The following is a 22846-nucleotide window of genomic DNA, read 5'->3' as shown; positions in this document are numbered from 1 at the left end:
CTCAGTTAAACACATCAGTCAACCCAGTTCACCTTGTATATTTACATCAAAGTCCTTCTCATCCTCTCCTGCTATGTTTGTGGCTACGCAGGTGTAGCGACCAGTGTCTGACACCTGAGCGTGCTTGATCTGAACAATACGACCGTTGGCTGTTATGGACACATGGTCATCTGCCCGCAGGATCTGCGGAGGGGGAAAAAGGAGTGAGAGGGGAAGCATCTTTTAAAGGTTTTTTCCACCCGATATATAAATCTATTTTGTCCTACAGTCTCCCATCAAATCAGATCTCTACCTGTCCATCCTTGTACCACTGCAGTGCCGGGGCGGGGAAGGCCTGAGCGGCACACTCTAGGGTCAGTGTGCTGTTGACCTTAATCTTAACCTCTTTGGGGGCCAGTCCTTCCCCTGGGATATCATTCTTATTGATCTGAGGGGGAACTGGAGTCAAGAAACGTGTTTTAGTTTATATTGTATGGGTATCTTTGGGCATGATCTTACAGGAATTTACAGACAATATGTTTTCATAGGCACAGAAGACTTACCATAAACCTTGACCTCATAGTGCTTCAGTGTCTCTCCAGCCTCATTAGTGGCCACACATGTATATCTCCCAGCATCCTCTTCTTTAGCATTGAGAATCTGCAGGGTTCGCCCACCTGTGAAAGCACGTGTGATGAATGACAAAATCCTTTCGATGCTACTGTGTTCCAGTCAACTCAGCTTTATTGTTGTGATCTCAAACCTGGAAGGACTCGGACGTTGCGACTGGACTCAAACGGAGTGCCGTCTTTGAGCCAGGTGACGAGAGCAGGAGGATAAGATTGGACCTCACACACCAGAGAGGTGGGACTGCTCAGAGTTACTGTCACCTCCTCTGCTGAACCATCAGGACCCGAACCAGAAATAGTGGGAGAAACTGGGGGTAAAAAAATATTAATTATTCTGAAACAGTTTGATTGATTCTACAAATGATCCACAGCTGATTTAAAAGAGTTGCGTTTGTACCCAGGACGTTGAGGTTGAAGTGCCGGCTGCGATCCCCTGCACTGTTCCATGCCAGGCAACTGTACCTGCCAGTGTCTGCGACCTGGGCCCCAGAGATCTGGAGGAAACGGCCATGAGACAAAACCTGGTGGCGTCTGTCAGGCACCAACGGCTGTCCATCCTTCAGCCATTTAATCTCTGGTACAGGGTTGCCTGGGAAATTATGAGATGAGGTTAAGCAGAGATTATTTTTTTCTGTAGTGTTGTTGACATTAAGGATGTGAAAGCAGGGGTGTATATTATGTCAGTTACCTGAGGCCTCACAGGTAAGAGTAATGTTGTGTTTCTCCTTGACTTTCGTGTCCACTACTGTTCCCTCACCCTCAATGCTCGGTGGAACTGTTGAATTAGACTGAAAATCAGCTGCATGGTTCTCACAGTTAAAAGCTTTTACAATACATGTTCACGTCATCTCTTCAGATTGATGTTAAATCAATGGGCTTAAACATAAACTAGATAATGTCATTCAATATGATGACATCTAAAAAAAAAAAAAATCTAAAAAAACAAGACGTTTATTCTGTCTTTACCGAGGACGTCGAGGTCAAAGTTCTTCCTTTCCTCTCCAGCACTGTTAGACACAATACAGGTGTACCTCCCAGCATCCTCTACTGCGGCGTGCATTAAACGCAGGCTGCGGCCCCCTAGAAATTCAACAGGTCAATAAATATCATTTATCTACTGTCATCGTGGAATGTTTCCAAAGGCTGTGAAAAGAAATCAACCTCAACTGTTTTTTTCCCCTAAAGGAAAACATCCAAAGTACACGTAAACAGCATTTCAAGACTGTCGAAAGTAAATCACCCCTCTTTGAAAATTGGGATCAATTTCAGAATTAGGACTTTGAGGCTCACAGCTGTTAAAACATTTACAAACCACTTTAATGAGATTCAGACTAATGGCATGTGTCTTTAAAAACAACTTGTCCTGTTTGGGTTCACGAGAATCTCCTGACAAAACAAGCGACAAATATTTACACAGTGTGAATTCTGCAGAGCGCTGAGTTAATTGAGTTTACTGCATCCCACACACAACTGATGTTTTATTTAAACACCCGAGCCTTCCCCCCTGACTACAACAGAGTCACCACATCACAAGCTCTTTGTTTTGGTGTTTATTTGGTTGCCAAATGATAATGTTCAAAATAAGTTCAAAACCGAGTGGGTCAATATGTGAGAAAGGAATTCAGGTAGTATTCTCAAGTCCAGGGGCCACGGTTTAATTTGGAAGCACCCGATACATCTTGTTAAAGTTTAAAAATATTATTCAAAGCAATTGCCCCCGTTTGTCTTTTTTTTTCACAGATCTCTGTCTGTTGAGTTTGGCTCCAGTGGCAATGACACTGTTACATTAAATCACCAGTGATGTATTGGCCTCTGAAAACCAGCCTCCTTTTAACATTTAGAGGATAATTCATGTTCACATTGTTGGCTTGTGTTCCTTCAGTCTGTTCCTTCATGAACCCACTAAACTTAGAAAGAATCTTATAGATTTTTGAAGATCTGACATGACATACATTATTGCCAAGGCCAAGCTTAAAAAATGTACAAAACACTTTCAACATGAGAAGAAAACCCAGAAAGTTCAACAGGAACTGACCTGAGAGGACGCGCACTGAGCTGGAAGCTTTGATTGGCTGACCATCCTTCAGCCAGGTGATGGCAGGAAGAGGGATGCCAGAAGCCTCGCAGCTCAGAGCAGCCGGGTTCTTCACTACGACGCTGACATTTTCTGGCATCTTTACCTGTCCAATTATACTAGGTGGAACTGAACAGGGAGGGAGCGGGACAGAAAGAAAATTTATGACCTTGAAAAATCACTGCAACAATCTGAATTAAAGATGAGTGATTGCAAAATTAAAGCAAAAAAACTACTGAAACAGTTGACTTTTCATACCATATACGCTTATGTCATGTTTGCTGTCAGCCTGTCCCGCCACATTAACAGCAACACAAGTGTAGCGTCCTGTGTCTGACACCTTAGCGTCTTTAATCTGCAGCAGCCTGCCCTCGTTCAGGACTTTGGCACCATGCTGGCCTGTGATGGGTCGCCCGTCTTTCAGCCATGTGATGGCGGGTCGCGGCACGCCCTCTGCTGCGCACTGGAGGGTCACATCACCTCCTTTTGTAACAGTGACATCATCGTTGTCTCCCTCGCTGCGTCTGATGGAGGGGCGGACTGAAGTGAGAAAAGTAAGTGAGTTGGTGCAAATGATCTGTCAAGAGATGCTAAGCACTTACAGCACAGCTAGCATACAGTATGTTAATTAAATATTAACCACATTGTTTCATACTGTATCCTGTAACCTTCCTTTCTATTTACAAAAGTCAAAATAACAGCAGAAATGACTCTGATCATTAGATGTCATAGATACCATAAACCTGGAGGCTGTACTCTTTGGAAGTGGTGCCAGCAGCGCTGGAGGCTACGCAGGTGTAGGAGGCTGCATCTGTCCTCTCGACGCTGGAGATCTGCAGCTGGCGACCTCCTGACAAAACCCTGAGCCGCTGGTCGGACTTAAGCTCAGAACCTGGGACACACACCAATCAAGGTGAGGCACGGCAAACACGTCTTCCACAACAAAATTCAGTGCATCATACAATGTCCATGCAGCACACGTACCATCCTTCCTCCAGGCAAGGCTGGGGGGCGGTATGCCACTGGACTCACACACCAGAGTGATGAGACTTCCTTCAATCACAGTCAGAGGAGACACCTCCTCTGAGCCACGGATACTGGGGGAAACTGCAATGTTGACAGGATGCCAAAAGGAGGTGCTCACATTACGTTTAAGGTACAGTGCATGCTGGTGCATTTCACTCAGTGAGACTAACAAAACCTAAAACAGCAAAATCACTGCTGTGACATCTCTATGAAAATGTGAGGAAAATAAAAAGAAGCAAAGAGACAATGCTAATAACAAATTAATATCATTACTAAATATACATATTACCCTTTATACAATCACAAACTCCGTGCGGCCCTACACAGATAAAGCAATATAGAAAATGGAGGGATAAATGTAAAACATGTTATATATGTTAATATAATAACCCACCAACCATGGACCCTAAACAACTGTGTGTACAACTGGCTTCAGGCCAGGTCAATACTCCGTCTGTTCAACAATGACAGCCCCACACAGTGTTTCACATATGACATAAACTCACCCCAGACATTGAGGTTATAGTTCTTCTCTGTTTTGCCAGCAACATTGGTGGCTTCACAGGAATACCTGCCTGAATCCTGCACCTGGGCACTGTCCACCTAACATTCAGATTCATGGGCAAGTCAGGAGATGTGGTACAAAAACAATGACACCGTCAGCTCTTCTAAAAATGTACACAACTGTTTTTTAATCTCTAACCCTGGCTGTACCTTGAGAACACTCCCATCCGCCGAGACTGTCAGACCAAGCTTCCTGAAGAGTGGGCGTCCATCTTTGCGCCACGAGAGGGTCGGTGGAGGGATCGCATCACTCTGGCAGTGAAGCTCCACTGGGCGGCCGAGCATCACTGTGGCATTGACCTCCTCACCTTTGATGTTAGGCGGCACTGTGGCAGACATGAAGGTAAGCTTACAGATTATATCATCAAACATCTCATTTGAGAAGAGAACCATGTATACAAAATAAAGGTGCACGAGGTACACACACAAAATATTCACATGCCTTTTTTCATGAACCAAAAGCTAACCTTTCTAATGGTGCAAATTCTTCGTATTACCTCATGAGCAGAGCGGAAAAAATGCTTCCTGAGATGCACATGCTCTGTTTGGCATCTGGTGCTCTTTAAGCACCAAGTCTGTCCTGGTCTGACATTTGTTTGTGGTATTAACAATCACAGTACCTTCATTTCCAAGAACTTCATGAAACCTAATCTCCATGGAAATTGCTAACACACACTGCGATGCATAATGACTCGGCGGGAATGAAAATCTCACAATGATCTTTTTGTTTCCCTGTGAGTATCATAGTAAGTGAAGATGCCTGGAACGTGTCCTGCATGTAGCACAAACACCAAAACTCACACATAGAGGCAAACTAAGTGACAACTTCGGTGCAACAACTCAGGAAATGCCTGGTGGTCTCCACCCTATGTATGACAGTGTCTCTATCCTCCCAGCAGGGTGAGCTCCTTTAATACGACATCTACTTCAAGTGGTCATTCTTGTTCTTCTTTTATCAGTTTGTCATGAGACAATCCCTCTTTTTTTGTGGATCTGACCTGGTCTGGAAAATGACCGCCCACCAACTTCCCTTGCATTATGTTTATTGGACAGACAGAGTCACAAGTCATTGGGGAAGGACAGAAACAGACCCTCAGCTCAGGATTTGGCCAAAAACAGGAAGCTGCTGAAGAATGGTAGCAATTACCACAACAGATCTGCCTTTATTTCTCTGGACAAGCTCTTTTTGATCTGTCTGAGGAAACGCACGCCATGTGGATGTTAGTGTTCTGCATACATACGTTCAAACACACGTACAGACACAAACGCAGACCTCACGATCCTCTACATGTAAACTACTTGTCTCATGTTACCTCAGTGACATTACATTTGATTGGACTTGTATAACAAGTGATCCGCCATCAAGCTCAGCTCTGTGTAGGAAACTGACAAGGTTTACTGAAAGGCTAAACTCTGTGAAATAATACTTCCTCTCCACGCACATGTTTCGCTCAAGGCCTTTTTCAAATATTGTTTCAGCATTTCTAATCATGTTTTGTGCCAGATCTGCTCGACTGTTGAAAGACATTAAGAAGACATTAAAGTCAGAGACAGGAAGACTGTGTCATAGGACAAGGATCCGAACACAAGTACTGTGTTTCAACAGCACCTGCCAACAACTTGCTTAATGAGGCTAATGTTTTATAACTACTTTAATAATAAAATTCATGCTCTTTTCAAAACATCCTGGTATTAAAAAAGCACTTTCCATTTAAGGTCTGACTTCATCTATTTAAGACAGGGGTCAGCAACCTTTAGCATGAAAAGAGCCTTTCCGCCCGTTTCCCACCAAATTAAAACACACTCTGAGCCACAAAACCTATTTGACCGCTAAACTGAAAATACCACATATAGTTTCCTTAAACATATGCTTTATATATATGAGATCTATATTATGTTACTTTTATGAAAAGACAAATTTTTATTTTCCATTTTTACAGCGCAAAACACCAAATTCTTTTGTACTTTGAGAGAAAATTTTTTATTATTTTATTATTTTTTTCATCTTATCGCGCATTAGTTTTTTTAGTGAGCAACGGACTTAAAATAATTGTCATCATATAAACAACAGCGCGATAAAATAATTCTCGGCGTTAATTAATTATCGCGTTAACACATACGCGATAATTATGCGTTAAATTGCAGCGCACTAAAATATATATGAAATAAAATAAAAGAACGTTTGCTAATTTCTCACCACACGTTAAGCATACCGGTAAGCCTCTTCTTTGATTTGTATACTGCTAGCTTACCGGCGGCCAAAATGAGTCACTTATTTGGCGGCAAAAGGTGTCGCAAACAGGACGTGACGGATATTTTGATAGACAACATATTAAAAGAAGTTTTACGTTAATGTCACAAGAGCACCTCAGTGTCCAAAGACATAACTATTACAACCGTAACCTACTTTTTGAAAGTTGTCAATTTATGTTCTTCCGGCATATGGTGTAGAGGTACTGGTAATGCTTTTATTTTGAAGGAAGAGTCCGGAAATGGTGTTGCTGTTGGTATGCAGATTGATGACGTTGTTAACGAGAGTGTTAATAAACGGATACAGGTTACGGTCGTTCATTCAACGGAGCCTCCGTGTTTTATTTTTAGATAGATTTTAAGTATAGGCGGATATATAGATCGCTCGGTTGCACAACGAAAAAAACTGAATGACTAGAATGAAATCAGTTTAAATTAATTCACACCATTTTTTTCCCCATTTTTTTCTGATTCTGATTCTGATTCTGATATGCTCGCCCTCTCTTAGCCACGGGAGCCACACAAGAGGGGTGAAAGAGCCGCGGGTTGCCGAGCCCTGCTTTAAGATGACAAAAGTAATGACATTATTGGCTGATAAAAGCTCAGACTGTGATCAAACAGTAAGAAAAAAGGGAAAACCCACAACCGAAAGTCAAAAAACAGGACTGAGACCTTCTTGGGTTGCAAATTCTTATCACATTTGAGTTTTATGTGAGCTATTTACTCAATTAATCAATTAATTGTTTTGTCAGTAAAATCCCAGAGAACAATGTGTAGACAGTAGAGTAGAGTAGACAGTGATAGAAAGATGTTCAGTTCATCAGGTCATGGGGATGGCCCACTGGATGGCCCACTGGAAAAATTTGATTGTGGTGGAGTGATAATGTCCCCACCCCCCATTAGCTGGCTGATGTGCCCTTGAGCAAGGCACTTAACCCCCAATATATGCTCCCTGGGTGCTTGACGCAGCCCACTGCTGCTGTGTGTTTCACTGCATGTTGCATGTGTGTGCTTCACTCAGCGATGGGTTACATGCAAAGAAGTAAATTCCCAGCTTGGGATTAATGAAGTAACTTAAATTAAAAAAAAAATAAATTAAATTATCACAAAGAAAACTAAGAATTGTCACATTTGCAAGTCTAGAACCAGATTTTTTTTGCCATTTTTGTTTGATGGGTGTGCCTTTAGTGCAACAAATTACCTGAAAATACAACATTATAAAAAGAAATGTTAACTCACCATAAACTCTCAGGTCATACTCTCTTTGTTGCTCTCCTCCAGCGTTCACAGCCACACACGTGTACCTGCCCGTGTCGCTGACCAGTGCACTGTTCAGAGACAGCACTCTGCCGCCGGACAACACCTGAGGGGGGACGCACAAGCAGTGAGACCAAAGCACACGCAAATACACACATACGTCGTCATCATAAAAGAGAAACCCACACCGTGAAAAATTAAAACCTATGATGTGCATGTGTAATTTTATTCTTTTTTAAATATCACAGTTTGAGGAGTCGTTATGCCTTACAAAATGTGTCTAAATCCACAGGTCTGGATGCAGGTGTCATTACTCCAGTCAAACCTGAACTGGTTAGTTCATTTAAACTCATTTATGGGTACCTGTATGCCATGTGATACACTTGTAACGGGGCTGCCATCTTTGAGCCACGTGAGGCTGGGCAGAGGAACACCTGTGGCCTCGCACTCCAGCCTGGCAGCTTCATTCACCACAACTGTTACTGTGCCACCTCGACTGGAGATGACCGGAGGCACTGTGAGAAAAACAAATAACAGGAAATGTTCAGGAATAACTGCACAGATGGCATTCGGTCAGACAGACTGGAATTCGGCCCTGCTGCTGGAGCTCACCGTACACCTGCAGGCTGTGGGATATCTCGGCAACTCCGGCCAGGTTTACCGCCACACATCTGTATATCCCAGTGTCAGACAGCTGAGCCCGTTCAATCTCCAGCACCTGGCCACGCTTCAGCATATTCACCCCAGCCGCGTTTGTCAGAGGTCGACCATCTTTGTACCAAGTGATAGCTGAAATACAAAGGTAATTCAAAGTGCTTTACGTAAAGCAAAAAACAAATGAAAATGATATTTAAAAGCCATCAGAAAAGAAAAGAAATCAAAATTTGAAGAATAAAAAGTGAATTTTTAAAAAAAAAATAAAGGTAATAATAACATTATATAAAGAAGGACTAAAGGCTGGAGGTGCAGTTCCAATTAAAACAACAAAAATAACACAAAAGCAAAAAAGCTGAAAAATGTAAGCCTTGATTTAAATAATCAGATCTCAAACTTCATGCTGCAGTGAATAGAAACTAAAAGCTGCTGTTTTAACCCTCAGGACACAAAAGAAACCATTTCCAGGAGACCTTAAAGGTCTGAAAGCTTTGCAACACAGAATCTCGATCCACGTCAGGTATTCTGACCTATTTTACCATTTAGTCCCTCATAAACAGAATTTACTATTTTACTATTCGTGTTGTGAAATTTGTGAGCACAGTAATGCCACGAAGCCACAGAGCAAAGCAGCTCAAAAACAAGACTTGGATGTTGTTGCCTGGGACAACGAAACAGATAAGATATATTTCCATTATATTTTGACTTACAGAACGGTTTCAAAGATGCCAGATTTTTGGAATGAAACACCTGCTGTGAAATGCAGAAAACACCCTAAGAAAAGAAGTGTTCAATGACACTGGAATGTGACTGCTTATCTGTACTGAACTGGAAGGAAACGCAGCGGGAAGAGAGTGAAGCTGCCTGTGGGGAGTCATCTGAGATCAATTTTCTGCTGCTCCGTTAATGGCGACAGATAAGGAAAGCAGCACTAGGGCAGTCAGAGGGAACTACGCCCCGGAGCCTGGGAGTGAGCTCAGCAGGACGGAAGAAGGAGTTTGCGAGCCGTCTTACCAGGTAATGGGCTGCCTGTGGCCTTGCACTCGAGCTCAGTGGGGAAGCCTGACAGGACGGTCTGGTTGATGATCTCTCCAGAGTCAGGGATACTGGGAGGCTCTGAGGAACACGCCGAGTATTACACACAAGAACAACAATTTATCAGGCACATATTCTCCCGTCTCCACCTCATCCCCTGACACGGGACGTAGAGAGGAGGATACATGACAGAAACCAGGTGGGACAGAAGACAGAAACATGCAGAGACGGAGAGTGCTGTGTTTATCTTTATTAGGTTACCATGGACACTGAGCCGTATGTGCTGCTGGGCTTCACCAGCTGCATTGGTGGCCAGGCAGGTGTATCTCCCAGAATCCTCTAGTCTTGCCTCTGTGACCTTTAGTGTCCTGCCTGCAGACTCCAGCTGTGACAGACAGAAGCACAAACACACAGAGGAGAAATGTCCAAATGGCATATGACTGGATGTTTCTAGCCATACAGCTGTCAATGAGTCAGTCATTGTGACACATTGCAGCTGATGCCAATCAACAAGTACGAGTGTGACTTCAGTGCTCTGCCTGAACGAACTCTGGGTTTAATTTCTGTGTCTTAAAGATTAACCACACATGCAAACATTTGCTGTCAAATAAAAAAAAAAAAAAAGAAAAATCACAGGCCAAAATTCAGAGTAAACCATGACTGATATTTAAAATAAAAAACTAAACACACTTGGCAAAAACTTCAACTTGCAATACTAAGCGACTTAACTTAATGTTTCTGTTTTCTTTCATATTGCATGGCAGGGAGTCAAATAACCAATTCAGCCCACGCTGAATCAAAACAAAGTGTGCAATTTTATTTTATTCGTGTGAAATTTCAGCAGCATTGTACGCATATAGGGTTCGCGTGAATCTGAGCCCACTCCTGTGGTGCGTTATATAAATATGAATTAGCATTCAGCCAATCAGGAGACCAACCTTAAGGAGCCCCTGTGTTGTGTCAACAGGCCGGCCATCTTTAAGCCAGGTGAGGCTGGGAGGAGGGATGCCACTGGAGACGCACTCCAGACTGATGGCTTTGTGGAGAACCACTGAACGTTCAGCAGGTCCGGTGGTGCGAATGGATGGAGGAACTGGAGACGTAAAGGATAAGAGGATAGAGTTATTTTTTTAAAACCACTTTGTGACAGCAAATTCAGAAATAAGGGGAATTATGTAAAGCCAGAGAGTGTTATTTATCCGAAGTGGGAGTGTCCCTGAGGCTTGCATTTAAAGCATAAATTGCATGTATTAAAATTACAGCACATGCAAAGATACCTGCCATATTCACTATCAGAAAACAACTAATTTTGATGAAGCATGTAAATATTTTACCATGGACAACCACATTGAAGTCCCTCTCCTGGTCTCCTGCTTCATTAGCGGCTACACACTGAAACCGAGCCGTGTCGGAGACCTGAGCGCGGGATACGACCAGCCGTCGACCGCTGGCAGCCACTCGCAAGCCCTCACCCTGTCTGACTGGTTTTCCATCTTTATACCACCTGGAAAGGAGCAGTTTTCACAGTCAATATGAGTATGTTTGTGTGTGTGTTGGCATGTAGTATAGATGTGTTCATCTGTATGAGATGAAGGTCTTACGTGATGACAGGTGCAGGTGTTCCCGTGGCGTGACACTCCAGCTCCAAAGGGCTGTTGATGATCACCGTGCTGTCTGTCACCTCGTCAGCTCCCTCAATGAAAGGAGGAACTACGATTCGGAAAAAAAAATAAAGCTCTGTATATGACTCTGGAACAGCAACAGTATATTCATGTGCAATTTTAAAAGTACTATTTCCCTATATTTAAGACTGTTAGATAATTTAAACTGTTTTAAATTTCTTTAACTGATTATGATATCACAACCTGTTATTCCATCTTATCTTTCCTATTCTTCCTCTTTTTATGCTGTTGGTGTTGTAGCCTTGTCTTTTCTTGTGGTGGTAAAAGTACGGTGAATGTAAAGGTAGCACACTCAGTGGGAATAACAGGCTACACGGTCTCTTTTGGTTTGCTTCTTTAATAAACTCCAACACGGCAGACAGCGTCTCTCAACTCATTCCCGACAATCGCCACACTTCCCGCGCACACCCTACCCTCCTTTTCTTCCTGCCTTACCTGAAAAACCTTCCCCCTACAAACACAAAGGAGGAACGTATATTTCCTCTTACCTGACCCCCAAAACAAAACAGTAATAATCAAAACATTATACAAATAAAATATAAAATATCAACCCATAAATAATTAAACGAAATACAAATAATATCATTCCTATCATATCATTCCCACTAATATTACTCAAATAAAGGTTTTCAGGGACGTACACTTAAATAACAAAATAATAATCACACCCAATTCCACATCTACTGTTACAGTATTAACAACAACACGAGATAAAAACATAAAAGATGAAAATGTGAGGTTGTTTTTTTCTAAATGGGGTTTTGTGCTCAAGTGAATTTCTAGCATTTGTGAAGAATTCTTGTGAGCCTGTCGGTCGCACATGTGAGGCCACAGTGAAATGACGGGTGTCTGCTTCCCATGTGGAGTACACACATGCTCGAGATAGCAACAGCCTCGTAACAACGGAGCGGTTATCAGCTCAAGTTTCCCATGAGTTGTCGTGGCCGAGTGGTTAAGGCGATGGACTAGAAATCCATTGGGGTCTCCCCGCGCAGGTTCGAATCCTGCCGACAACGGCGTACAGCTTTTCCAGCTGTCACAAACTGTTACAGGCTAAACTAAAGATGACAGGCTGTAGCTGTTGCAGTAATTAGCTTTGCTCAAAGAGATTAAAATAGTGGCTTCCTGTGTACAGTCTGGCTGCAGAAATACTGAATGATTAAAGGCAAATTTGCACACATTTATGTGCTTCCTATCTAAAAGAAAGATGACTTTTCCTCATGCTCTGCTAAGCTTTGTGAAAGAGTTAAAAACAGAAGATGATAAAAGCATGAGTTACCTTAAGAAGTCTTACCTGGTGCTTTACAGGATAGTTTCTAATTTAGATAACAGCTACAGCCACATTGCTCTAAACATCACAGTAACCTGGACCCAGACACCCCACCCTCTATGAAGTCTTTTCCCTCTGATGTGCTTTTATCTGCTGTCTGAATCAATGGTTTGCATTGCTTTTCACCATGACACGGGTGTTCCTGTTCGCAGCTCTCTCAAGAAGTGCAAATCCAAACCACGTCACACTCAACACTGACTGTGCAGGATTGCTAATGCCGAATGTGTTGCATGTCCAAATTACAGCAAATTCAGCACCGCACATCCTTGGGTCCCCAGCAATACACCTGCCAAGTGTGAAGTAGAGTGGACGAACTGTTTTGAGGGTATTCAGAAGACAGCCAGAAAGACAGACAGAGATTCTGGCTTTATAGTTAGATTATATTGCCATAACATACACGCTGACAGGCAAGATGCAACAGAGACGCAACATCTGACAACAAAAACGGTGAATCTTCAGTAAGCGCGTGTGCTGTTATTTTGCATGTTATTTTCGTGTGTTTCAATACCTAAAACTCTGACGTCATATTTAACCTCCTTCTCCCCAGCGATGCTCGTAGCCACGCAGACATAACGCCCGGAGTCCGATGCTGTGGCCGAGAGGATTTCTATCTTACTCCCCTGCTCGAGAACACGGACACTTTCACCGTCACGCACGGGAACTCCGTCCTTCAGCCATGTGAGTGATGGGGGAGGGTGTCCTCCGGCCTCACACTCCAAGATCAGAGGCTTACTGAGGACTACTTTCCTCTCAGTTGGCCCTTCATCACCCCCTGCAATGGTAGGAGGCACTGGGGGGCAAAGATGCAAAGAACAGAGAAAAGAAGGGTTAAAGCTCTGAGAACGTCTTTGCTTGACTGATTTACATCTCACAACCAAGGCTTTCATCAGCCAGCAACATGCAAAATCGCTTTATGTGTTCAAGTGCTACAGTCTGTATCCATTTTTGTGAGGATCAAGAAATTTTTTTACACAAAACTGTTTGCCAAATACACACAGCTGTTTGAAATTGTTCTTGAATGCTACAAATATCTTCATGCTTTGTGACCGAAACTAAATGCTTTAAAGCTTTGATTAATGCAATAATAAGCTTCAGAGCTCAGCACATGTGAGAAGGATTACAAAAGCAGAGACAGTGGGAGCTGAAGTTAAGGGAGTTGCTCACTTCCTACGGTTTAAAAGCTTGATTTAGTGTCAAAATGTGCTCTAAATTTTCTTAATCACATAGTTAAAACGATGTTTCTAAAAGCTTGTGATTTGAGCTGACACGCAGCACAGTGAAAAAGGACGTGTGTGCAGATCATCAGGCGTCAGGTTCTTACAGTATACGTCCAGTTCATAGCTCTTTTCAGCGCTCCCGCCCACACTGGTCACCTTGCAGGTGTACTGGCCGGCATCTGACGCTTGCGCCCGAGGGATCTTCAGGTAGTGTCCTCGCTCGACATACTGGGCCTGACGGTTGGACAGGATGGCCTCTCCATTTCGGTACCAGGTGATGGTGGGAAGTGGCACTCCACGTGCCTCACACTCCAGCATTACCACCGTGTCCAGCAGGGCTGTGACTTGTGTGGTTATGTTACCACCTTTGATCGATGGGGGCACTGGAGCAAGGATACAAACATTTTAAAACTGGCAACTTTAATTCAGCTGTATCTGGTCATGCTAGATGTGTGAACATACACTACATAGACAGAAGTATTTGGACAAGGGCTGTTTCAGAGAGGTTGGGCTCGGCCCCTTACTCGCAGTGAAGGCAAATCTTAATGCTTCAGCATACCAAGACAATTTGGACAATGCTATGCTTCCAACTTTGTGGCAACAGTTTGTTGAAGGCCCTTTTCTATTCCAGCATGACTGTGTCCCAGTGCACAAAGCAAAGCTCCATAAAGACATAGTTGGATGAGTCTGGTGTGGCAGAGCTTGACTGGCCCACACAGAGTCCTGATCTCAACCTCATCAAATCCCCGTATTGGGATGAACTGGAACAGAGATTGTGAGCCAGACCTTTTGGTCCAACATCAGTGTGTGACCTCACAAATGCTCTACTGCATGAATGGGCAAAAATTCCCACAGAAACACTCCAGAATCTTGTGGAAAGCCTTTCCAGAAGAGTGGAAGCTGTTAGAGCTGTAAAGGGGGGACCAACCCCATATTAACGTCTATTTATTTAGAATGTGGTGTAATTTACAGTATCACGATCATTCAAAATCCACACTCACCATAGATACTGAGGTTGAAATCCTTGGACTGTTTGCCAGCTGTATTCATGACACTACACTGGTAGCGGGCCTTGTCCCCCAGCCGAGCACTTTTTATCTTCAAAACCTGACCCCTGTCGGTGACCTCTAGGTTGGGATCACCAAGAAACACCAGTCTAGAAACAAAAGTTAACCCATTTAACTCATTCACGCCATAATGTTGACAGTAAATACTCTGATGTCAGAAGGAACTTACTTCCTGTCTTTGTACCACTGGATTGTAGGAAAGGGCACTCCTTGTACCCTGCACTCCAGACTGATCTCCTGTTTGACAATGGCTGAAACATCTCGAGGAGAGGCCGAACCTTCAATGGTCGGTGGGACTGGAGCACAGAACACAACAGTATTATAATGAAAAAGCCCGATAACTATGTGACTGCCTTGAAATACCAAAAGGGTTTTCCATTAAAGTGGAATTCATTTCAAGTTTTGTTTGTTCACAAGACTGCACGCATCTCTTTAGGCAACTGATCGTACTCACCAAGTATATCCACAAAGAAGTCTTTCACCGTACTGCCAGCAATGTTGATGGCTTTACAGCTGTAGCTGCCTCCATCTGTTCTGGCTGCCTTTAGTATTTTCAGGGTTTTTCCCATGTCAAGAATCTGGATGCTGTTGCTGGCAACTACCTGTCAATCAGCATAAATAAATGAAATCAAACACAAACACTAAAGATAACAACCTATGTTAGTGTTTAGGAAACACTGTCTAAGTGTAATTACAGGAATTACAGGGCAAAGTGTAAGATATATATAACTAAAAAAGCTGCAGATTACAATTCAGAAAAAATACATGAAAAACAGTTGCTGTCTGAGAGCCAAAGATCTGCTCTGCTGAGAAATAAAATTTAAAAACTGGACAAAACATTAAAATGATAAATGTTTAAAAAAACATGTTAATGTGTTGCTTAGAGCCAGTAAAGTCGGGAAGCAGAGCATTGCTTCTGCAGACTGAAGTGATTGCTCTGATTTTCCCAAGTGTCTGCTAACTCTGTTGTTGCACTAGTTTACCATAATTATTCTGTCATTACGGCTCTGACCATGCTGCCACCATGGCTGGCCCAGCTGGACTTTGGTACTCACATTATCCACGTCTGTTTTCTTGGACAGCGTACCCTGTTATTGGAGCTTGTTTGGTTTTCACGAGCACTTTCATTAATAAATGAAAGGACAGGTCATTATGATACCTCGTTCATTTTAAGGATTTAAAGTTTTGTGATACAGTCCACGTAGAGGACTTACTAGACCACAGTTTAAATGCAATTTATGCTAATTATAAGGCAGCATGTCACTTAATCTCTCTTAGTGCGTCTTTGATGTGTGTATTTATATTTAGAGCCATAAACAGCAAATCCATTTATACTTTTTGTATAGATCTTATGAGAATAGTTTATTTGATTTCACCTACAGTAGTCCCATCCTTGTACCAGGTGATGACAGGGGTTGGACTTCCTGTGACATCACACACCAAGCTGGTAGACTGGTTCACGACCAGTGACACGTTTCCCGGCATTTCAGTGTCACGGAAATCTGGGGGCACTGTGGAAGTATCGAGGATGATTACTAAGCTTCAACTGCTAAATGTAAAGTTGTGTGTTGATTTGTCAGCAAACAATAAGCTAGTAAAACTACTCCAAAGTCACTGGTCAGAACCACAGAGAACGAGTCAATCACCATTAACTTTGAGCTGGTACTTCCTCTCTGTGGATCCGGCGTCATTGGCAGCAGCACAGACATACTCTCCATTGTCCAGCGGTGACACAGCGGCCAGAATCAGCAGCGTACCGTCCTCCAGGATGGACACACCAGGCTCATTACCCGTCAGTTCCTGGCCATTACGCAGCCACCGAATCACTGGTTTAGGAAGACCTGAAAGAAAGAAAGAAAACGACGGGGAAAGAATAAAGTTGCATTGGACAAAGCGATCATTAATTGCGAGAGTATGATGCATTGTTTGGCAGAAAGTTTAGAATCATTTAACTAACCTTTGGCGGGGCAGGGGAACGCAATACGCTGGTTTGCAACTCTCTCCTGCAGGGGACTGTTGAAGGGGGGCTCTAATACCTCAACCACAGGGGGCACTGAAAACACACAAACACATGTTCAATAACACACTACCAGGCATCTCTAACAGGTTTAACATGCATCGTTAAAAATTTGCATTGTACTGGATCACTTATCAGATCCATTTAAATAAAGAATTACAAACTAAACTGAACATACAGAACAAAATGCCTTACTGTAAGCATGCGTTCAGTGTTTTCTCTTGCCTGACCCATACAGTAATGGACAGACAAGTCAGACAGAAGCATCAATATTTTGTGATTTGATTTAATTCAATTAAATTCAACATTTAATTACATATGGGTGTAATGAAACACAAGTCTGGGAGGTCCAGACACCAACTGAAACCGACCTTGCACCAGCAGCTGAACCCGAGCCTCGTCTTTGCCTGCAGTGTTCGTGGCTGTGCAGGTGTAGGTTCCTTCGTCATCCAACCTCACATTTCTCAACGTCAGGCTGCCACCAGGTGATACTGGGTACCTCTTACCATCCTTTGTCCAGGTAAGAGTGGGCTCCGGCACCCCTCTCACCACACAGGGCAGCTCCACAAGGTGACCCACCTGTACCTTCATTACCCTGGGGCCAGCCTGGATGATAGGGGGCACTGCAGGACAAGATGATAAGAGGACCAGATTTAGTAAGCTTTAGTACCTCGTCTGATGCTGACCTTGCATGTTATGGGGCCGGATGGGGCCGTGTTGCAAGGGATGGACTGGGCTCGGCACCTTACTCCCAGTGAAGGGAAATCTTAATGCTTCAGCATCCAAGACATTTTGGACAATGCTAAGCTGGACAACTTTGTGGCAACAGTTTGTTGAAGGCCCTTTTCTATTCCAGCATGACTGTGCCCCAGTGCACAAAGCAAAGCTCCATAAAGACATGGTTGGATGAGTTTGGTGTAGAAAAACCTGACTGACCCACACAGAGTCCTGACCTCAACCCCATCCAACACCTTTGGGATAAACTGGAACAGAGATTGTGAGCCAGGCCTGTTGGTCCAACATCAGTGTCTGACCTCACAAATGCTCTACTGCATGAATGGGCAAAAAATCCCACAGAAACACTCCAACATCTTGTGGAAAGCCTTCCCACATAAGTGGAAGCCGTTACTGCTGCAAAGCTGTCTGTGTGTTTACAACACCATGTCATTAAAGTCCCTGGTCCCTGGTGTAATGGTTAGGTGTCCCAATAGTTTTGTCAATATAGTCTAGCCTATATTAGTATAATTTAATGAACATAGACTCAGACAAACAGGAATTCTGGCATTTATTATAGAAAACGTTATTCTGCTGAACAGACCCACTCATCATCAAATCTTTGTCAGTGTTTGTGATTTTTTAACTTACCCAAAACACTCAGCTCAATGGATTGTGTTAAGTTACCAGCGATATTGTAGGCAACACACACATACAGTCCACTGTCTGATACTCTGGTCTCCAGGATCTTCATAGAGCCTGAGGGAAGTGGAGTGTGTCTGGGAGGAGCACATACACACACAGAAAGAGCAATAAACTAAACTGCAAAGTTAACATTTGAGTAATCATTCCTGCAAAAGCGTCCAAATATAAAACAAACACGCACATTCTGGATTTATTTTCCACTCAAGTGATTTATTCTGTCATTTCTGTAAACAGATACTCTCATAATTCTTACTAATCCACCACTGACCACAATTACAGCTGCTGCACAGTAGGTAGAACAGATCACAAAGAAGAGTATGATTACTCAGTCATCCTATAAAACCACAAACTGTACCCTGAGGCTATGAACAGTCCAGAGACTGAGCACATAGATGCAGACAGAGGTTCTCTTAGGCTTATAGAACTACAAATCTAGCTCTTACTTTGTACCCAGGATAATATGATTTTACCACTTGCCTATTTAGAGAAGAATATTATTTGTGTTCATATTCATCTTTAAGGCAGCAAGGTGTTTTTGCCTCTGACTGAAAGTATAGGGATTACTTTAGAGAAAAATACTGCACCCTGGCAGTGGCAGCGAGGGACTGTTAGATTACAAATGAGTAACATCAGTAATGTGCGTGACTCTGTGAGAGAGTAAAGTGTTTTACCTGGGAGAGAAAGGAGAGATGAGCTGCCTCTCCTTGGCCCAGCTGATGGTGGGAGGAGGGACGCTGTGGACCTCGCACGGCAAAACGGCGTCCTCACCCTCAACCACCGACATTCTCATGGGCCCTCCCGACCCTCCTGCACCAGCAACATTGGATCGAGGACGGACTGGAAACATGGGAAATTCAAAGCACACATGGCAATTTCAGACAACGTATAAACAAAGGATGAAGATGCAAACAAGGAGTTGATTTTGAAAAAGAAAAGACAACAAGAGATTTTACTGCTCCTTCCTCCCTGCTGTTGTTCACTGTGTATTTATATGCCAAAATATATTCAGAAAGAGCCAAATCTTATCATGTGTTGCCCACATCAGGTCAGGATTATAAAGCACAAGAAAAAATTTGACTGATGAAAGTATTTGATGAATGGGCTACAGTCACAGATGTCAGGTTTTCTGTTATACCAGTTCTTTGAGTTAAATTAAAAAAGTGAAAAACAGATGATCTGCTGACTTTCCGAAAACCACCTCCACGAGGTGGTGGAGCCCGCAACAGGACAGTAGCACAAGCATAACTGCGAGGAAAATGGAGAAAACGACTTGCTAGACAAGGCCCATTGCTATCAAAAGTTGGAAGAACTGTGAGTGACGCATACTGTCACCAAAGCTTAGAAGTTTGGCTTTAAGATTAAGAATCAATTCCAGCCACAATCAGCGGGAAATTGTTGATATTAGATCCTCTTTTGTTGTGTATTTATCTATCTTTGTACTGTGAAGTCAGTGAAGAGAAGTCACTGTGAAGTGAAGTCATTTGCAAAAGTCTCGTAATGTAGTTTTCCACGTGGCAGATCCTGTTCAGCTTCTGGGAAACGATCATAGTGGTTCTCCGTATGTCTCAAGTTAATTTAGTAATAATCTGTTGATGTTAACTGCCACATATAGCTCCTTTTTGTTTGACCATAATTTATCCATCATTTATGTGGTGATGAGGATTACCGTAGACAGTGAGCTGGACCTTCCTGGAGGTGTGGCCAGCAGCGTTGGTAGCTGTGCAGATGAAGTCTCCAGTCTCATTTCCAGAAGGGGAGGCGATGAGAAGGCTGCCGTCAGAGTCCATGGAGAAGGCCGGACCACCCAAGTACAGCAGCTCCCCACCCTACAAAACAAATCACAGCAGGGAAAGGGCAGGGGCCACAGTTTGTTTCATTAACCCAGCTTCATTAACACTTGACAAGGCATCCAAAAAAGCAGGATGTGCGGTTTGACCTACTAAGTTTTCTTAAATGTATGATTTGATCTTTTTCCCTGCTGCTTGAATCAAAAGGCTGCATTACACAATCAAAACACGAAGCAAATGTGACGTCAGTGTATCAGGACTGTGCCATCTCTAGACCGTCCCTTTGGATCGGACATGACAAACTTAACCTGACTGATGTTATAGAGAACGGCAAAGGAATCAGAGGGAATCACATCTTAACAGCTGCTGAAAAACTTAGCAGGATCTGGTTTCATATGTCCCTGTAGGCCTGTTCACTTTAACAGCATCGCTTTAACAACTCCGAGAAACTAGTGTAAAAGATGGAAAAGAGGGAGGGACTGTCCATGCACACACACACACTGGCTTATAGTACACACTAACACACAAAAGTGGACATGTAAAGACTGAACACACTGTGCAGGCCAACGGTCACTGCTGATTTCATGGAGCTGCACATGAGGCAGACACAGGTACCCTCAGACAGGCATAAAAGCATTTTCCTATCAAGTGCCAGGGGCCAATGAACAAGTACTGTACAAAAAGCTGACCTTTGACACAAGACAACACGAAGACCTGCTCTCTTCCATTTAAGAAAAGCACCCTCAAGTTGAGCTTATTGCTGCCCAAAGCTGCTCAGCATTACATAAATAAATAGTATACTTTTCTAAATGAGGTGCATAGCAGCATTCGGTTACAAGCGGAGAGTCAACAAGTGTATCCAAGCATGAGTGGGAGTTTATGAGTCACAACATCATAAAATGCGTCTTGAACATGTGAAGTCACCAGTAAGAAATTATGACTTTGGGATGGCATGACATTGCTTACTTTGGCGATAGAGCTTTTCAAATACTGCATGTTGCATGTCGGCTACTCAGATGAGATACGGCCAAAATGTCATCTTGATTGTTTCCCTCTGTATCCCTTTCATAATTTTGCAATTAATGCTGAGAAATCATAGGTCGTCAGTGGGAAGAAAGCAGCACATTACTGAAGGTAATGCTTTGGCTTGCTTTACAGTCAGAGTATTAAAGCCAATACATACCTTGGACCAGGTAATCTCAGGGGTGGGCACTCCACTGGCACGGCAGGGCAGAGTGATCGCCGTGCCCTCAATTGTGTTGAATACCTGAGGGCCGTGCTGAATGGTAGGAATCACTGGAGAGATAAAAGAAACGAAGACACATTTACTCCAATATGTTTTTTGCGCATGCATACATTCAAGTACTGACAAAATCTGGTGGTTGCACAAATGCTTTTTGTTTTTTATTTTGCATATACTGTTCATTTTGTTGTCGTACAGGATTCAGTATGGATATTTCATTTAATTTTTTCTTCCCTCTCCTGTCTTTTCCCTCCCTTATTCACTATCGCTCACAATGCTGGGAATCTGCAGAAAACATCAGTCCTGTGAGGCTCGGAGCATCTTCTTGGAAATGAAAAATGAAGCTGAATTGAATTGAATTTAACTAAACAAGACAATCACTCACAGTGCAAGCTGGTATTGCACATTGGCCGCCAAACTGCACCCTTTGCTTAGACTTCACATTATTTTATGCAATTCAATTCAATTCAATTCAATTCAATTCAGTTTATTTATATCGTGCCAATTCACAACAAAACTTATCTCATGACATTTCCAGTTAGAGCAGGTCTAGACCAAACTCTTTAATTAAATTGTAATATAGAGAACCCAACATTCCCCCTTGGGCAAGCACTTGGTGACAGTGGCGAGAAAAAACTGCCTTTTAGAAGGCAGAAACCTTGGAGCAGCTCAAGATGGGCGGCCATCTGCCTTGATAGGCTGAGTTTAGAGAGAGAGAGCAGGAGAGAGAGAGAGAGAGAGGGAGAGGGGGGTGGGGCATGAGCAATGCAGAAAATATTTCTCAAAGATTATAACAAATTGATTATACCATGACCAACATATCGTAAATGACGTAATTTCAAGACCTGAGGGAGCCGGTGCTTTCATGTGCATCGGGTGATTCATACTTAAGTAGGTAAGATCTGGCAATGACCGACTTTAGTATAAAACGAGAACAAATTTTTGCCTCTCACTGTGCTCCAAACTCTGTCATTACCCTCAGCTGCTCCTGGTTTTGATGCAACCTCAGAGATAATCTGATTCGTAGTCTTTTTCAACATTAACCATGGTGCAGTTCCAGTAAGTGTCCCAGGATGCACAATAACAGGAACCTTGGACTGTGTCAACAACAAAATTCAACTTCAAGTGGCCCCTTTTCACACTTCTGCAGAATACAGTGTATTCAGTAGTTTGTATAAATGTTTTTTTACTCTACCATAGACATTGACTGTAGTGGTATGGTTGGTGGCCCCAACCACGCTCTCAGCCAAACAGGTGTAGTCCCCCGCATCATCCAGTCGAACTCTCTCAATATGCAGACTGCCGTCCCTCCTCACTGTCACATACTCGTCTGAGATCACCTAAAGGATGCGCAGGTTAATCAGTTTCAAATGATAATTTACCTCAGGTACTCAATAAAGACACAGAAGACGTCTGATAAGCGAGAATTTCCTCTGTGTCCTCACCAAGCCGTAGTTGTGCAGCCACTGCCTCTCAGGAAGCGGATTCCCAGCCAACAGCACACAGGGCAAAGTCAACTGCTGGTCCTCAATTATGCTGAGCGCAGTCGGACTCATTGCGATGACAGGGGGCGCTGCAGATACCAACAAAACATCGAACAGGGTTTATGTCACAAA

General features: G+C 43.1%; 1 protein-coding gene, 1 long non-coding RNA gene and 1 other non-coding gene across 6 annotated transcripts in view; 2 read left to right on the top strand and 1 right to left on the bottom strand.

The window, feature by feature from the left end:
• The window catches only part of hmcn1 (hemicentin 1), a 79813-nt gene that overhangs the window by 20668 nt on the left and 36299 nt on the right, over positions 1-22846 (bottom strand). For all 4 annotated transcript variants that reach the window (XR_006843554.1, XM_046391153.1, XM_046391154.1 and 1 more), the window contains 36 exons: positions 22676-22803; positions 22426-22570; positions 21171-21283; positions 19867-20026; positions 18872-19037; positions 18147-18274; positions 17153-17404; positions 16722-16817; positions 16411-16605; positions 16145-16275; positions 15219-15366; positions 14934-15060; positions 14699-14853; positions 13802-14080; positions 12989-13270; positions 11070-11178; positions 10803-10972; positions 10407-10561; positions 9730-9853; positions 9448-9549; positions 8392-8568; positions 8143-8294; positions 7762-7885; positions 4423-4598; positions 4215-4311; positions 3667-3789; positions 3419-3574; positions 2941-3222; positions 2644-2811; positions 1575-1688; positions 1297-1383; positions 1006-1197; positions 743-916; positions 543-656; positions 293-438; positions 33-183 (listed from right to left, as the gene is read on the bottom strand). Coding sequence is in view for 3 of the 4 variants with exons in the window: in XM_046391153.1 (XP_046247109.1) it covers positions 33-183; positions 293-438; positions 543-656; positions 743-916; positions 1006-1197; positions 1297-1383; positions 1575-1688; positions 2644-2811; positions 2941-3222; positions 3419-3574; positions 3667-3789; positions 4215-4311; positions 4423-4598; positions 7762-7885; positions 8143-8294; positions 8392-8568; positions 9448-9549; positions 9730-9853; positions 10407-10561; positions 10803-10972; positions 11070-11178; positions 12989-13270; positions 13802-14080; positions 14699-14853; positions 14934-15060; positions 15219-15366; positions 16145-16275; positions 16411-16605; positions 16722-16817; positions 17153-17404; positions 18147-18274; positions 18872-19037; positions 19867-20026; positions 21171-21283; positions 22426-22570; positions 22676-22803 (5598 nt within the window). In the remaining variant the exon portion in view is untranslated. The remainder of the gene's footprint in view (positions 1-32; positions 184-292; positions 439-542; positions 657-742; positions 917-1005; positions 1198-1296; positions 1384-1574; positions 1689-2643; positions 2812-2940; positions 3223-3418; positions 3575-3666; positions 3790-4214; positions 4312-4422; positions 4599-7761; positions 7886-8142; positions 8295-8391; positions 8569-9447; positions 9550-9729; positions 9854-10406; positions 10562-10802; positions 10973-11069; positions 11179-12988; positions 13271-13801; positions 14081-14698; positions 14854-14933; positions 15061-15218; positions 15367-16144; positions 16276-16410; positions 16606-16721; positions 16818-17152; positions 17405-18146; positions 18275-18871; positions 19038-19866; positions 20027-21170; positions 21284-22425; positions 22571-22675; positions 22804-22846) is intronic.
• LOC124060332 lies at positions 7011-11223 on the top strand. The gene is made up of 5 exons (XR_006843555.1): positions 7011-7097; positions 7804-7906; positions 8072-8112; positions 10436-10534; positions 10851-11223. It is a non-coding gene; the product is annotated as an uncharacterized LOC124060332 (long non-coding RNA).
• Positions 12085-12166, top strand: trnas-aga. Its single transcript has one exon. It is a non-coding gene; the product is annotated as a tRNA-Ser (tRNA).

The sequence above is a fragment of the Scatophagus argus genome, chromosome 6, assembly GCF_020382885.2.
Source record: "Scatophagus argus isolate fScaArg1 chromosome 6, fScaArg1.pri, whole genome shotgun sequence".
NCBI lineage: Eukaryota > Metazoa > Chordata > Actinopteri > Scatophagidae > Scatophagus > Scatophagus argus.
This window is presented reverse-complemented; position numbering and strand designations above follow the sequence as displayed.